The sequence below is a fragment of the Mustela putorius genome, unplaced genomic scaffold (assembly GCF_011764305.1).
Source record: "Mustela putorius furo isolate JIRA1106 unplaced genomic scaffold, ASM1176430v1.1 tig00003898_pilon_pilon_pilon, whole genome shotgun sequence".
NCBI classification, from domain to species: Eukaryota; Metazoa; Chordata; class Mammalia; order Carnivora; family Mustelidae; genus Mustela; species Mustela putorius.
The window spans coordinates 10,907,923-10,921,836 of NW_025422047.1; the positions used below are offsets into that span (position 1 = coordinate 10,907,923).

General features: G+C 40.9%; 1 protein-coding gene across 3 annotated transcripts in view; it reads left to right on the forward strand.

Annotated features, from left to right (window-relative positions):
• Window positions 1-3,720: 3,720 nt before the first annotated feature.
• The window catches only part of GOLM2 (golgi membrane protein 2), a 102,942-nt gene continuing 92,748 nt past the window's right edge, over window positions 3,721-13,914 (forward strand). Inside the window, exon 1 of one of the 3 annotated variants that reach the window (XM_004751277.3) lies at window positions 3,721-4,379. In XM_004751277.3, coding sequence (XP_004751334.1) covers window positions 4,053-4,379 — 327 coding nt within the window. In that variant the 5' untranslated portion in view covers window positions 3,721-4,052. The remainder of the gene's footprint in view (window positions 4,380-13,914) is intronic. The other 2 variants (XM_045067627.1, XM_004751278.3) reach the window with 2 other exon arrangements.

Genomic DNA, 13,914 nt, shown 5'->3' on the forward strand with positions numbered 1-13,914 from the left:
GTGAGAGAGAGTGAGAGAATGGGAGGAGGGGCAGAGGGAGAGAATCCTCAAGCTGACTCCCACTGAGCGTAGAATTCATTGTGGGGCTCCAAAGCACGACCCACAAGATCATGACCTGAGGTGAAACCAAGAGCGGGACCAGGTACACCAGCACATAAAATTTTTTGAGTCAACATAAAATGACATATGCCAAATAGTGTTCTGAGCTCAAAAAAGTGTCTGGATTGCACAAGAGAAATGAACAATGTGATTTTTGCCCTTGAAGAAAACTCCATTTAAACACAAAATTCCCACTATTCAACCTCATTTGTCCCTTTATAATAGATGCTTATTCAAATAAATCTCTTTTGTGTTTTAAAAGACTTTAGGGGCACCTGGGTAGCTCAGTGGGTTAAGCCTCTGCCTTTGGCTCAGGTCATGATCCCAGGGTCCCAGGATTGAGCCCCGCATCGGGCTCTCTGCTTAGTGGGGAGTCTGCTTCCTCCGCTCTCTCTGCCTGCCTCTCTGCCTATTTGTGATCTCTGTCTGTCAAATAAATAAATAAAATCTTTTAAAAAATAAAAATTAAAAGGTTTTCTTTATTTATTTGAGAGAGAGAAAGTGCACATGAGCAGGGGGAGAAGCGGAGGGGGAGGGAGAGGGAGGATGAGACTCTCTCAAGCAGACTCCATCTTAAGTGTGGACCCTGAGGTAGGGCTCCACCCCATGACCCTGAGACCTTGACCTGAACCAAAACCAAGAGTCTAATGCTCAAACAACTGAGCCACCCAGGTGCCCCTACCCCTCAAATAAATCTTAAAACATAATTTCTCAGTGATTATACTGCCTTTCCAGCTATGTGAACATATTTGTCTATACATGATAACCTAAAAGATATCCCAAAAGATAGAAACTGATGATTTAAAAATAATTTTGGAGTGTTAGAAATACAGGAAAAGTGAAAATGGTACAGAATTCCTACATACCCCACATCGATTTCCCCCATTATCAACATGCTATATGAGCATGGTATATTTGTGACAATTAATTAATATATTATTAAATGAAGTCCATATTTTATTCAGATTTCCCTCTTTTACCCCTAATGTTTTGGTTTTTGTTGTTGTTGTTGTTTTTCTGTTCTAGGGTCCTATCCAGGATGCCACACTATATTTAGTAGTTACGGCACCTTATGATTCTTTGCTTGTGGAAGTTTCTCAGATTTTCCTTGTTTTTGATGACCTTAATAGTTTGTAAGATTACTGGTCAGACATTTTGTAGACTGTGCCTTAACTGGAATTTGTGTGATATATTTTCTCATAATTAGACTAGAGTTATGAGTTTTGAGAAGGAAGACCACAAAGTGCTATTCTCATCACATCATATCAAGGATATATACTAATAACATAATTTATCGGGGCACCTGGGTGGCTCAGTGGATTAAGCCTCTGCTTTCGACTCAGGTCATGATCTCAGGGTCCTGAGATGGAGCCCTCCACTTAACTCTCTACTCAGCAGGAAGCCTGCTTCCCCCTCTCTCTTTCTGCCTGTCTCTATATCTACTTGTGATCTTGTGATGTCTCTCTCAGTCAAATAAATTTTTAAAAAATCTTTAAAAAAAAAACATGGTTTACCAATTTTGTTATGAATCTTCTGCCTTAAGGAACTGACTTTTACTTCCATTTATTTAATGCCTAACCCAGAACCATCTTTAGGAGAGAACTCATACAGTGTCTTGATGGTATGTGGATTGGGCTCTTTTTATAGGAGAATGGGTTGAAGAGGTAACCACAATGGAATAAAAACTTTTTCACTGGGGGAAGAGTGTGGAAAGAGGACTGATTTTCAAGATTCAGCCCTGCCACCTACTAGACATGTAACTTTGGACAAGTTACTTTTGCATCTGTAAAATGGAATAATGGAACAATAAGTACCAAATAGTTCTTTTAAGCATCTGCAGAAAGAAATGTATGTGAATGTGTTTTATAAAATATTAAGCTTTTACAGGTCAGAATCCCATGTAAAAATGAAAACATTTTTGAAAGAGTGACATCTTAAGCAGTTAACTCTACTTTATAGTTAATTTTCAACTGCTGGCTACACAAAGCAAGGCCATTATGAAGTTGAGGAAAGGATATGTGGGAAGGTTCGTTACAGTCAGTGATTTCCCATTATTGCTTTGTTCCCTCTTGTCAAATTCTGTTTGCCATTTGAGACTGGCAAATGTTTGCCATTTGATCTCATTATTTTTTTTTAAGATTTTATTTTGTTTTATTTTTGAGAAACCACACAAGAGCATGGGAAGAAGGAGGGGCAGAGGGAGAATAAGACTCTTCCCTGAACTGGGATATGCCTCAGGTGCCCTGATTTCTTTGATCTTAGGAAACCAGAGCAAAAGGCTCAAGTGTGATGTGAACTAAAGATTAATAATTTTGGTGTTACTTGTTTTTCTGTATCTATGAGAGAGAAATCATCATTCTCTGAAGGTGCAATAAATCTTCCAGGCTACTCTGGGACCATTAGACAAGTAACTTCATTTTTGAAATGGACGGGATGCAAAGAATAATTATTTAAAGATGACAAGTCTTCTTTCCTCAAAACCATACCACTCTGACTTGAATGAAAACACCAAAGCTTTTTTGTTCTTGGGGTTTTATGCTCATTGAAGTTCTTGAACCTAAAGTTTGAAAAATAAAGCAATTCCATCTCCTTAAATAGGACAGAGCCAATGGCTTCCAATTTTTTTTTTTTTTTTTAATGTCAGGACAAAGGAAACCTGCAGGAAAAAATCAGAATGAGGTGGGAGCTTTTTCTGCATTATTATGATTAATGCTGAACATCTAGTAATGGTTAGCCTGGTATAATGCAAAAAGCAATGAAGTTTGAGAACAGTGATCTGCATCCAAGCTGAACTCTGCCTCAAACAAGATATGGGACTTTGGGAAAGCTTCTGGAACACCCTGTGTCTTGGATTCCTCAAGTGTAAAACTGTGTTGAGAGGGAACATGAGAGTAGGCATGCAAAAATAATTTGGAAAAGAGCTGTTATTTCTAACCCAGAGTGTTTCAGCTGTCAGTAACAGCATTAGTTACCATTTATTGAGGGCAGGTTCTGGATATTCTGTTTGGAAGCCTGGCTCAAAGCAAAAGCAGCAGTGAGTTTAAGAAAAGAGCTCACACATTCTTAAATTCTTCTCTTTCTTGAAAGCAGTAACCTTGGAAACCAGGCTGGCACCACCCCCTTCAGTCATAAATCTTAGTTTCTCTTGATTTTTCTCTGTAATGTTTGGGGCACGCTATCTTATGGTCTTTTTTTGTTTACTGTCCACATCATTAGCACAAACGAGAACATCTCTTTTTACTGAATTATGTACAAAACCCTTCTAGTCGCCTTTTCTGCCCGCAGCTCACCTACCGTTTTCACTACAAAGCGGTCGCAGCCGCAGAAGTCTTCGAAGACAAAAACTCTCACAAGGACCAGGGTAGGGCTGACACTCTCTAAACCCTGGGTCAAAGGAACCGAGAGCGCAAAAACTGGAGGGACTGGAACTCGGTTCCAAGGGCCAACACAAAGCGCCAATATTAACACAACACTGCCCAACAGCGATAATACTCGCGAGATAAGAACGCAAAGGGCGAGAGAAACTCACTATCTCGCGAGAAGAGGGGGCGTCGGCGGAAACTAGGCAATGGCCCCCTAAGCGACCCGGACCCAGCCAATGGGCGGAGCCAGAGTTAAATCCGCCCCCTTCCGGCACCTTTCCCCGCCCCCCAACCCTGAGGTGTTGGGCTCCGGGTTCTGGCAGCTGGGTTCTCCTGCTTCCACCCGGCTGGTGCGGGTCGTTTTCAAAGCCTAGGGAACGCGCTTTGGCCGGATTTGAGGAGGGGGGGCGGGGAGGGGCCTGCGGCTTGCGGCCCCGCCCCCTTCTCCGGCTCGCCGGCAGGCAGATTGGCCCGCCTCCTCCTTCGGCCGGCCCTGGGGCCGCGTCCCCCGGGCAACTCAGCTTCTGAGGCCTGAGCTTCTGCCCGCAGGTGTCTGCGCCGAGGCCCCAGGGCACAGCTTAGTTCGACCCCATGGTGGGTTTTGGAGCTAACCGGCGGGCCGGCCGCCTGCCCTCCTTCGTGTTGGTGGTGCTGCTGGTGGTGATCGCGGTCCTCGCCTTCAACTACTGGAGTATCTCCTCCCGCCACGTCCTGCTTCAGGAGGAGGTGGCGGAGCTGCAGGGCCAGGTCCAGCGCACTGAGGTGGCCCGTGGGCGCCTGGAGAAGCGCAATTCCGACCTCCTGCTCTTGGTGGACTCGCACAAGAAACAGATCGACCAGAAGGAGGCCGACTACGGCCGCCTCAGCAGCCGGCTGCAGGCCAGGGAGGGCCTGGGGAAAAGATGCGAGGATGACAAGGTAAGGACGAGCTCTCTCCTTTCAACCCCTATAGTTTCAACCCGGGGGTTGGGGGGCGGTTAGCCCGCCGCGGCTGCTTTTTGCCTTCCAGGATCGCAGCCCTGGAGGCTCCCCTTACCGTCAACAACCCTGTTTCTGTCAGACTTTTCCCGGTTTATCGCTGCCACGTTCTCCACTCTCTACCAGACGAAACTGGCCGTAAGTTCTGGTTCTCTAGAGTGGCCTGTGTGTGGATGCCGCCTTTTCTCCAAGCTCAGCTGCTGAGCTGGCAGTAGTAGTCGACTGGCCTATGTGGCAGCCTTAGGTTTACACAGACACCAGTCTGGAGATTGCCAGATTTGGTGTTGGTATTGTTGCCTTATCCTTATTCCGTGCATACAGATCAATATTAATTTCTTTAATTAATTAAAGAAACCTCTAACTCCTGTTCTTACATATTTTTTAAGCAGTAGACTTTTCTTAAACTGTGTAGGTTGGTATGTTAAGTAGTTGAAGGATCAGATGTTACTACATTTTTTGTATCAAAGGGTTACAGTAAATGGGCTCTGGAGCCACATATGAGCCAGAATTGTGACTTGGACATAGTTAATACAAAATTATGTACTCAATTTGAATTGTTAATGAAATTAGCCAAAAAAGGTAGAATCTATAATTATGTTCCAAGCAACAGAATCTCATGTCAGTGTCGTTGTTGTTGAGAGAATAAAAATGAAAATTTTTATGCTTAAGTGGCTCTTAGGGTTGGTGTTTTATGTAAATGGAAAGCCATACAAAGTTTAAATTTAAAAAGTTTGAGGTTGGACGGGAACTAGACCTGCTACTGAGTAGTCTTTTTTTCTCACTCACCAGCATATTGGAGATACATTATTAATTTATGACTTATGCAACTTCTGTTGGTACAGCAGAGTTGTGAAAATTTCTGGGTAGGCTAAATAGATGCCTTTTTTCTGGACCCTTCTACGGTAATCTTCACATTTTTTGTGTGTGTTCTATTATTATTGTAAGTTTTTATTTTGTATGTCAAAATCTTTTATACCAAGGCATTATAAATTGGAGCTCCAGCTTCCATATTTTCATCTTCCTCCACCTGACTGACTTCATGCAGATTGGGGCCCTCAGGTAACTGCTGCTCTATAACCCTCTTCTTTTGCCCACAATGTAGACGTCCTCTGAGAGGAGCAACACATCAGCAAATTTATATACATGCTACACACTGAACTATAAAGATTGAAAAATTCTCTTGGGTGGAGTATGCAGAAATCTATGAAATTTTGGAGTATTAAAATAAGGTCGTTAGACTTGGCTAGGCATTGCTCTTCAAATTCTCTCCAATCTAAGAGGAAAGATAAGTTTTTTCTAGTCATTATACTCTGTTCCATTTCTTCCAACTACTAGTCTGTGATTATGTTTCAGCATGTTTTCCCTTTTACCTTCAACCAGGTATAGGTGTCTCCCATTCCAAATTTTTTTTCATTCTACTATATACTACCTTTTTCCAACCAACCAATTTCTTTTTTTCTTTAATTTTTTTTTTAAGAGTCATTTTCACTTAAGGATGTCTTTTTCTTTTTTCTTTTCTTTTCTTGTCTCTTCTTTTCTTTCTTTTTTTTTTTTTTTAAAGATTTTATACATTTATTTGGCAGAGAGAGCACAAGCGGAGGGAGCAGCAGAGGGAGAGGGAGAAGCAGGTTCCTCAAAGCTGGGAGCAGTGTGCGGGGCTCCATCCCAAACCTAGGATCACAACCAAGATGAAGAAAGATGCTTAACGGACTGAGCCACCCAGGCACCCCACCAATTTCTCTCTTTTTTTTTTTCCTTTCACTGCTAAACTACAATTATTGGTGGTCTAGAAATGCTTCATCTACTTCTTTTATCATTTCCATCCTAATCTTTTTTTATTATGCTTGCCAGCCTTCTTTCCTCCCCTTTTTTGAAGCTGTTGTCTTAAAGGTCACAAGTGACAGTTTTCCCAATCCAATCCAAAAAATTTTTTTATCAATCTATTTAATCTCTCAGTAGTCTGGTTCTGTTGACTCTTTTTAGAAACAATCTCCTTTCTTGCCTTTATAATAATGAACTCTCCAGATTGCTTCCTACCTTCTTCACTGTGTTTCTTCCAGCTCCCTAATAATGGACTCTGTTCTTGTGCCTTTGCTTTCCCTGTAGAATAGTGTTTCTCAAAATGGTGTTAAACAGAATACTCTCCTAAGAATTGTTTGTAAGTGGTCAGGATTAAAAAGGAAAACTATTTTGGAGGGAAATGTTAAACATTTTAAGTAGAATATACTCTCCTTGGAGTTCATAATGCTTGCTAGCATATAAAGGCTCTCTTGGTAAATAAGCCTATTTGATTTTGTTTAACCTGATCTCTCAGTTAATTTGATCACAGATTACTATTTTCATGGCCTACTTGTTAGCATGGTACAGAAAAATCCAGCGAAGCACAATAGTTTGGGAAATATTACCATAGGTGTCTTTACTTTTGTTTCAAAAATTTATGCGGCTGGCTCATGCATCTAAATCTCTCACTTGTATGTCAGTTCCATATTTTGAGCTAGCTACAGCAACTTTGTTGGAATGCTTGTGCATGTTTGTTCTTGGGGTTGAGGGGGCTTTGAGCCGCTAATAGGCTAGTTTTGGTCTAGACGAGCTGTAGATGAAAGTTCTCTTTTAGAGGTGTTTCCTTTATATATATCCGGGGAAGTATATAGTAGCTTAGAAAACATTTTAAGTTTTGAAGACTGCAATATAGCTTAGAATTGTGATTTAGTTTTTAGCTATGTGATGTTGGGCAACTTGTTTAACTACATTGGGTTCATTTCCTCATCTGTAAAATGGGGATCATAATACCTACCTACGTATTGTACAGATCTGAGATCACATATATGGAAATATCAAACTTAACACACAAATCAGACTGTAGAAAAAACAAAACCCTAAAGCTTTATTATTTTCTATAACTGATGTAAAAATTGCTCTGGGTGGTGATAGTGTTGGAGGAAGAAGTAAATTAGTCAAAGAAAAGTGTCTTGTTCATTTTAAAACAGGTGTGTTCATTTAATGTAGTCTCTTGAATAGAGGCTCTGCCTTTTAGGATTTTTACTTATAGACACTGGTGGTGGCCTGCTCAGTGTCCACTCACACCCCACTTCATTTTTGCAGACCAGCCCTATCTGATCTATATCTTTCCCTTGTGACTCAGGGCTAAGTCCCGATAGATCTAAACTGATTATAGTAATTTCATTTTTCTTCCTAGTGATTAATTTAATGAGGGGCTTTTGATGTTGCTGGTGAGTTGTGAGGGGAAGTTTTCCTTGCTCCTTAAAGAATGACATTCTAAAATATTCTTACCCCAAATCTAAAATCCCCAGTCTAATCATGAGAAAGCATCAGACAAATTCATACTGAGTGACATTCTGCAAAATACCCGACAAGTGCTCTTCAAAAGAGTCTCACTTAGGTGTCTGGGTGGCTCAGTTGATTGAGTGTCTGCCTTCAGGTGAGGTTGTGATCCTGGGGTCCTGAGATGGAGCCCAGCTTCTGGCTCCCTGCTCAGCGGGTAGCCTGTTTCTCCCTCTGCCCCTCCCCCAGCTTGTGCTCTCTCCCTCTCAAATAAATAAATAAATAAAATCTTAAAAAAAAAAAATCCCAAAACAAAAAACCCAAGAGTCTCACTTCTGTCAGATGTTTCTTCTGCATGTGATACCTGAAATAGAGAGGTCAAGAGTGCCAGGAGAGTTAACCTGAGGAATGGCTGAGGCACTGAAGGTTATAGGGTAAAATATTGTAATAGAATAATTGGCACTTGTTACTTGAGATAAAAAATGTTCCTATTGTTTGAGATTTCCTTAACTGCATCCTAAGGTGTCCTAGTAACATTCTTATTGTCACGGTAGTCTGAGGTGTAAGTTAAGTTTTATATGTTCCCAGGGCACTGTGGGCAGTGACCTCAGAATTGCTTGTCATTTTGGGGGTCTTCTAGAGTCTTTTTCTTAAGTGTCAACAGTGGTGTTTGGATGCCTGATGAGGCATTTCTTTTATAGTCTTTTGGAGACCATGATCCTATGGAGGCATCACCCCCTATATGCCCACCTCCTTCCAATAGATGTTTCACACCAAAAGTCCCTTTGCCCTACTGAGTTGCTTTAGTTAGTATGCATGTGTAGGGGGTGTTGGCAAGGCAGTTCTTGCTCAGGCTTTTTCTTTTCTTTTTTTAAATAAACTTTTAGAGGTGCCTAGCTGGTTCAGTTGGTTGAGCAGCCTACTCTTGGTTTCAGCTGCTGTCATGAACTCTGGGCCTCTCAGAGGGATGGGGTGGGGCCCCCTCCTCAGGCTTCGTGCTCAGTAGAGGTCTGTTTCCCCTCTGCCTCTGCCCTTCTCCCCACTCACCACACACTCTCTCTGTCTCTGGAATAAATAAACAAATCTTTAAAAAAATTAAATAGGGCACCTAGGTGGCTCAGTTGGTTAAGTGTCTGCCTTCAGCTTAGGTCATGATCCTAGAGTCCTAGGATGGAGCCTGGCATCTGGCTCCTTGCTAGGCAGGGAGTCTGCTGCTCCCTCTGCCACTCCCTCTGCTCGTGCTCTGTCTCTCAAATAAATAAATAAAATCTTTAAAAAATAAAAAGATTAAATAAACTTTTATTTTATAACAATTATAGATACATGAAATTACTGCAAAGATAGTGCAGAAAGGGCACCTGGGTGGCTCAGTGGGTTAAGCCTCTGCCTTCAGCTTAGGTCATGATCTCAGGGTCCTGGGATCAAGCCCCACATTGGGCTCTCTGCTCAGTGGGAAGCCTGCTTCCTCCCTCTGCCTGCCTCTCTGCTTACTTGTGATCTTTCTCTCTATTAAATAAATAAATAAAATCTTAAAAAAAAAAAGATAGTACAGAGAGTTTCCATATACCCCACACCTAGTTTTATTATTAACATCTTACATTGGTATGGTACATTTGTCATAATTAATGAACCCCTGTTGATACATTGTTATTAACTAAAGTCCATACTTTATTCCAGTTTCCTCATTTTTTCCCTAATGTCCTTTTTCTGTTCTAGGATCCCATCCAGAGTACATTTAGCCTCATGTCTCCCTAAGCTCCTTTTGGTCGTGACAGTTTTTCAGGCCTTGTTTTTGATGACCTTGGCAGTTTTGAGGAGTACTGGTCAGTTGGGTTTTGTCTGATGCTCTTCTAAGGATTAGAAAAGGATTATGGTTTTTATGGTTTTGGGGAAGAAGACCACAGAGGTAAAGTGTCATTTTTATCACATCATATTAGTAGTACATCTCTCAAAATGACTTCTCACTGTTGATGTTAACCTTGATCACCTGGCTTGAAGTGGTGTTTGTCCTGATTGTCTACCATAGAGTTACTCTTTTTTTCCTCTTTTTCCACACTGTACTCTTTGGAAGGAAGTTACTATGTGCAAACCACACTTAAAATGAATGGGAGTTATACCCTTACCTCCTCAAGGTCAAAGTATCTGTATAAATTATTTGAAAACCTTCTGCATGGACCTTTGTCTCTTTTTCCTTAATTATTTAATTAAGTCATTTACTTATATTATATTATATTCTTCTGTGTATCTTATATCAAAGCTGTGTGGTCCAAATGAGCCATGGATATTTATTTTGTACTTCAGGTTATAATCCAATGTCACTTTATTTTTTTGCTCAAATTATTCCAATTTTGACCATTGGGAGCTCTTTGAGTTGCTTCTTGCATCCCTTTGACATAATACCCATTGCTGTGACATGCCCCTTCCTTACTTTCTGGCAATAAAAGATGCTCCAGGTTTACCTTGTAGATTTCCTGCCCCAGTCCTTGAATTAGCAATTTCTTCAAGAAGACTTGGTTTCTTTCATTGAAAAATGGTATTAGAGACAAAGATCTAGGTGCTAGGTGTGCTACTGTCAGGGTAGCTTTGGGAGTCCAGAAATCCCAGCTCCAAAGGAATCAGAAAGGTGATATTGGACATCTTCCAACTTATTGTACTGTCCTCCCATTTTCAATCTGTTATCTGAGCTGATAGAACACAGAAATAACTTAAGGGAGCATAAGTTGTCTGGGAAAGTAAGAAACAAGGCCCACTTCTGTGGGATTCCCCCATATTTATCTTATTTTTTGCCATCCTCTAAAGGAGTTTCCCCAGAGGGTTCTGTTAGTTTGCTAGGACTCCCATGCAAAATACTGCAGACTGGATGGCTGAAAACAACAGAAATTTTATGTTCTCACAGTTCCGTAAACTAGAAATCCAAGGTTGAAGTACAGAAGATTTGTTCCTTCTGGAGCCTCTCTCCTTGGTTTGCAGATGGCTGCCCTCTTGCATCTTTGTTAGCACATGATTGTGGTTCTCCCTCCCTGCCTGACCTGCTTTGCACACAAATCTTTAGCGTCTCTTCCTTTTCTTATAAGGACACGAGTCATAATAGATGCCGGCCGATGCTAATAGCCTCATTTTAACTGAATCACTTCTTTAAAGACCTTATTTCCAAATAGGTTACATTCTGAGGTACTGGAGTTTGAGACTTCAATATGTGGATTTTAGGGGGAACACAGTTCAGCCCATCAGAAGGGGAATCTATGATATGCACAATACCTTTCTTTCCTCTTTGCATCAGAAAGGACTATCCTTCTGTTTCCTGCGTGTAGGGTATTTCTCTTATCTGACCTTGAATAATTCTTCTGTGTATCTTATATTAAAGCTGTGTGGTCCAAATGAGCCAAGTTAGGTTCTTGCAAATTAAAAGGAGCTGTTAGAATTTACTCCCCCAAATTGTTGCGTTATTACAAATGCAAAAAAAAAAAAAAAAAAAAAGGTGAGTTTTGAGGTTTGGAGCTGAACAATAAATAATCTCTTTTGCTTTTAACAACCACAGTCTTCCCTGAGGTAGTATATACCTGTGGTTAAATAGGGAAAAAATTATGTGCCAGAAATGAGGATGGGAAGCATATTACCTTTTTCCCCCAAAAATATGCTCAGTGTGTGTGTGTGTGTGTGTGCGCACGTGCATGCACACACACACACACACACACACGTGCACATAAAACCTTGGCACACAGTGGATATTTATTGCTGTGGACTCAAATCCTGGTGCTGCCATTTAGTTATGTGTGTAACTTTGGGCAAGTGATTTCTCTCTGCCTCACTTTCCTCATCTGTAAAATGAGGATAATAATAGTTACCTCTTTTTTTTATAAAGTTTAAATAAATAAATTTATTAACATGTTCAGAATAATGCATACCATATATTGAGAAAGAAAGAAAGATCAACAGATAGATAAATTGGTTCAGTAAGTGTTATACTAGCTATTTTTCCGCAGCTACATCCTGTCTTCTTTTCAGGATGTAGAGAATTACTGCCTAGAATTGGTCCCACCTCCAGCCTGCCTGCCTCACCCATTGCCCGTGGTTATTTGACTTTTTTTTTTTCCTCCCCCATTTCCTGGTCCTTTTTAAATTAGGTTTCATTGACTCCGCCCATATTTTTCTTAGCTGACTGCCCTGGTGCCTGCCAGTTCCTGTGTGATTTGAGGATCAACCTTCTACAGGTCTTATAATATGCTGCACAAAATAATTCCTGTCTTGGCCTCTGCCTCATCAGTCATAATCTGGCCAAGTTCTAGCTGTAATTTAATTGCTACCTCAAATTATTCATAAACCATACAAAATTCATACCTCCTCTCCAAACTGTATCACTTTCATATTTTCTTGGCCATGCAACCATTATTAAGACTAAGGTTAGAAATTTTGGTGTCGGGGCACCTGGGTGGCTCAGTGGGTTAAAGCCTTTGCCTTTGGCTCAGGTCGTGATCCCAGGGTCCTGAGATTGAGCCCTGCCTCAGGCTCTCTGCTCAGTGGGGAGCCTGCTTCCCATTCTCTCTCTGCCTGCTTGTGCTCTCTATCAAATAAATAAATAATTAATTAATTAAAAAAATTTTGGTGTCATCTTTGATACCTAGCATCTGGTATTCAGTGATTTAACATAAAGAGGTATTCCTTGATCAGATTGAGTTAAAAAACATCTTCGTGGTTGCAGAATAAAGAATTGACTGGAAAGGAAACAGCAGTAGCTTCCTAGCTAGTCTCCTTGCCCAGGTCTGTATTTCTTTCAGTCGGTTCCTACCCTTAAAGCAAATCTGATCTTCCTCAAAACTTACATTCAGAGTGGCTATTTCACTGCATTAATTCTGATGTCTAACTTTTAAGGACTTCCTATGGAGTGGCTTCAGTGGCCTTTAGCTCCCATGATCTCCTGAAATTTGGGTTAAAGATGGAAGCACAGGATATATAAACATTCAATAGGAGACAGATATGATGAGAGAGGAATAGGTGCTATTAAAGACAAGGGATAAAAGTTCGAAGAAGGGGGGCACCTGGGTGGCTCAGTGGGTTAAAGCCTCTGCCTTCGGCTCAGGTCATGATCTCAGGGTCCTGGGATCAAGCCTCGCATCGGGCTCTCTGCTCAGCAGGGAGCCTGCTTCCTCCTCTCTCTGCCTGCCTCTCTGACTGCTTATGATCTCTGTCTGTCAAATAAATAAATAAAATCTTGAAAAAAAAAATTTGAAGAAGGAAGGAAGGGCAGGACAGATCAGTACAAAATGCTAAGTAGGGTCAAGTTTAAGTGTGAAAAATGTTAGTTGATGAGGTCTCTGTTAATCATTTAATGAGAGACAGTTTTGCCCCAAGGTGAATTTAAATTAAATTAAATATATAGGATTGAAATTATAAGGTACAAATATATCATTTTATATTAAATAGTAAAGGCTTCCTGTAGATAAGGTTTGAATTCATCCTTAGGGGAAGGACCTAGTTGGCCAGAGACAAAGAATCAGACATGGAAGGTAACAGGCAACATTGTTCAAAGGAGGACCTATCTGGCCAGGAAGAAATAATGGCAGGAAAGTTAGATAAAGTTATTTGGGAATCAGAAAGAGAACCTTGAGGCAGTGGGGGAAGCTGGAAATAATATATACCTAGCTAGCTGTGTCTCAAGGGAACCTTGGACTTTCAGTCAAAGGAAATGTTAATTTTCATACAAGGAAGAAGCTAAAATGGGGAAAATTTAGGTCTTCAGCCACAAAAAAATTAGTTCTTCTTGTTTAATGAAGTCACAATCTACAAAGTTCTCCTTATTACTCAGAGGACGGTATCATACCACACAATTAAGGATTGTTTCTCTTCCTCTATCAAGCAGGTGGAAGGAAGCTCCTGGAATGTCCTTTTACCTTTTCTCTGCATAACTAAATCGTAGCCATCACTTTCTTTTCTTTCTTTCTTTCTTTTTTTTTTTTAAGATTTTATTTATTTGAGAGAGCGCGTGCAGACCCAATTTGAGGGGAGGGGCAGAAAGAGAGGGAGAAAGCAGAGTCCCCACTGAGCAGGAAGACTGGGTCAAGGCAGACACTTAACTGAGCCATCCGGGCACCCAATGTAGCGATCATTTTTCAAGGATCAATTTATGATCTCTTTGGAACCTCTTGGGGATCACTGTTCCTTAATATGGAAGCAAAAGAAAGTGGAGAAATATGAA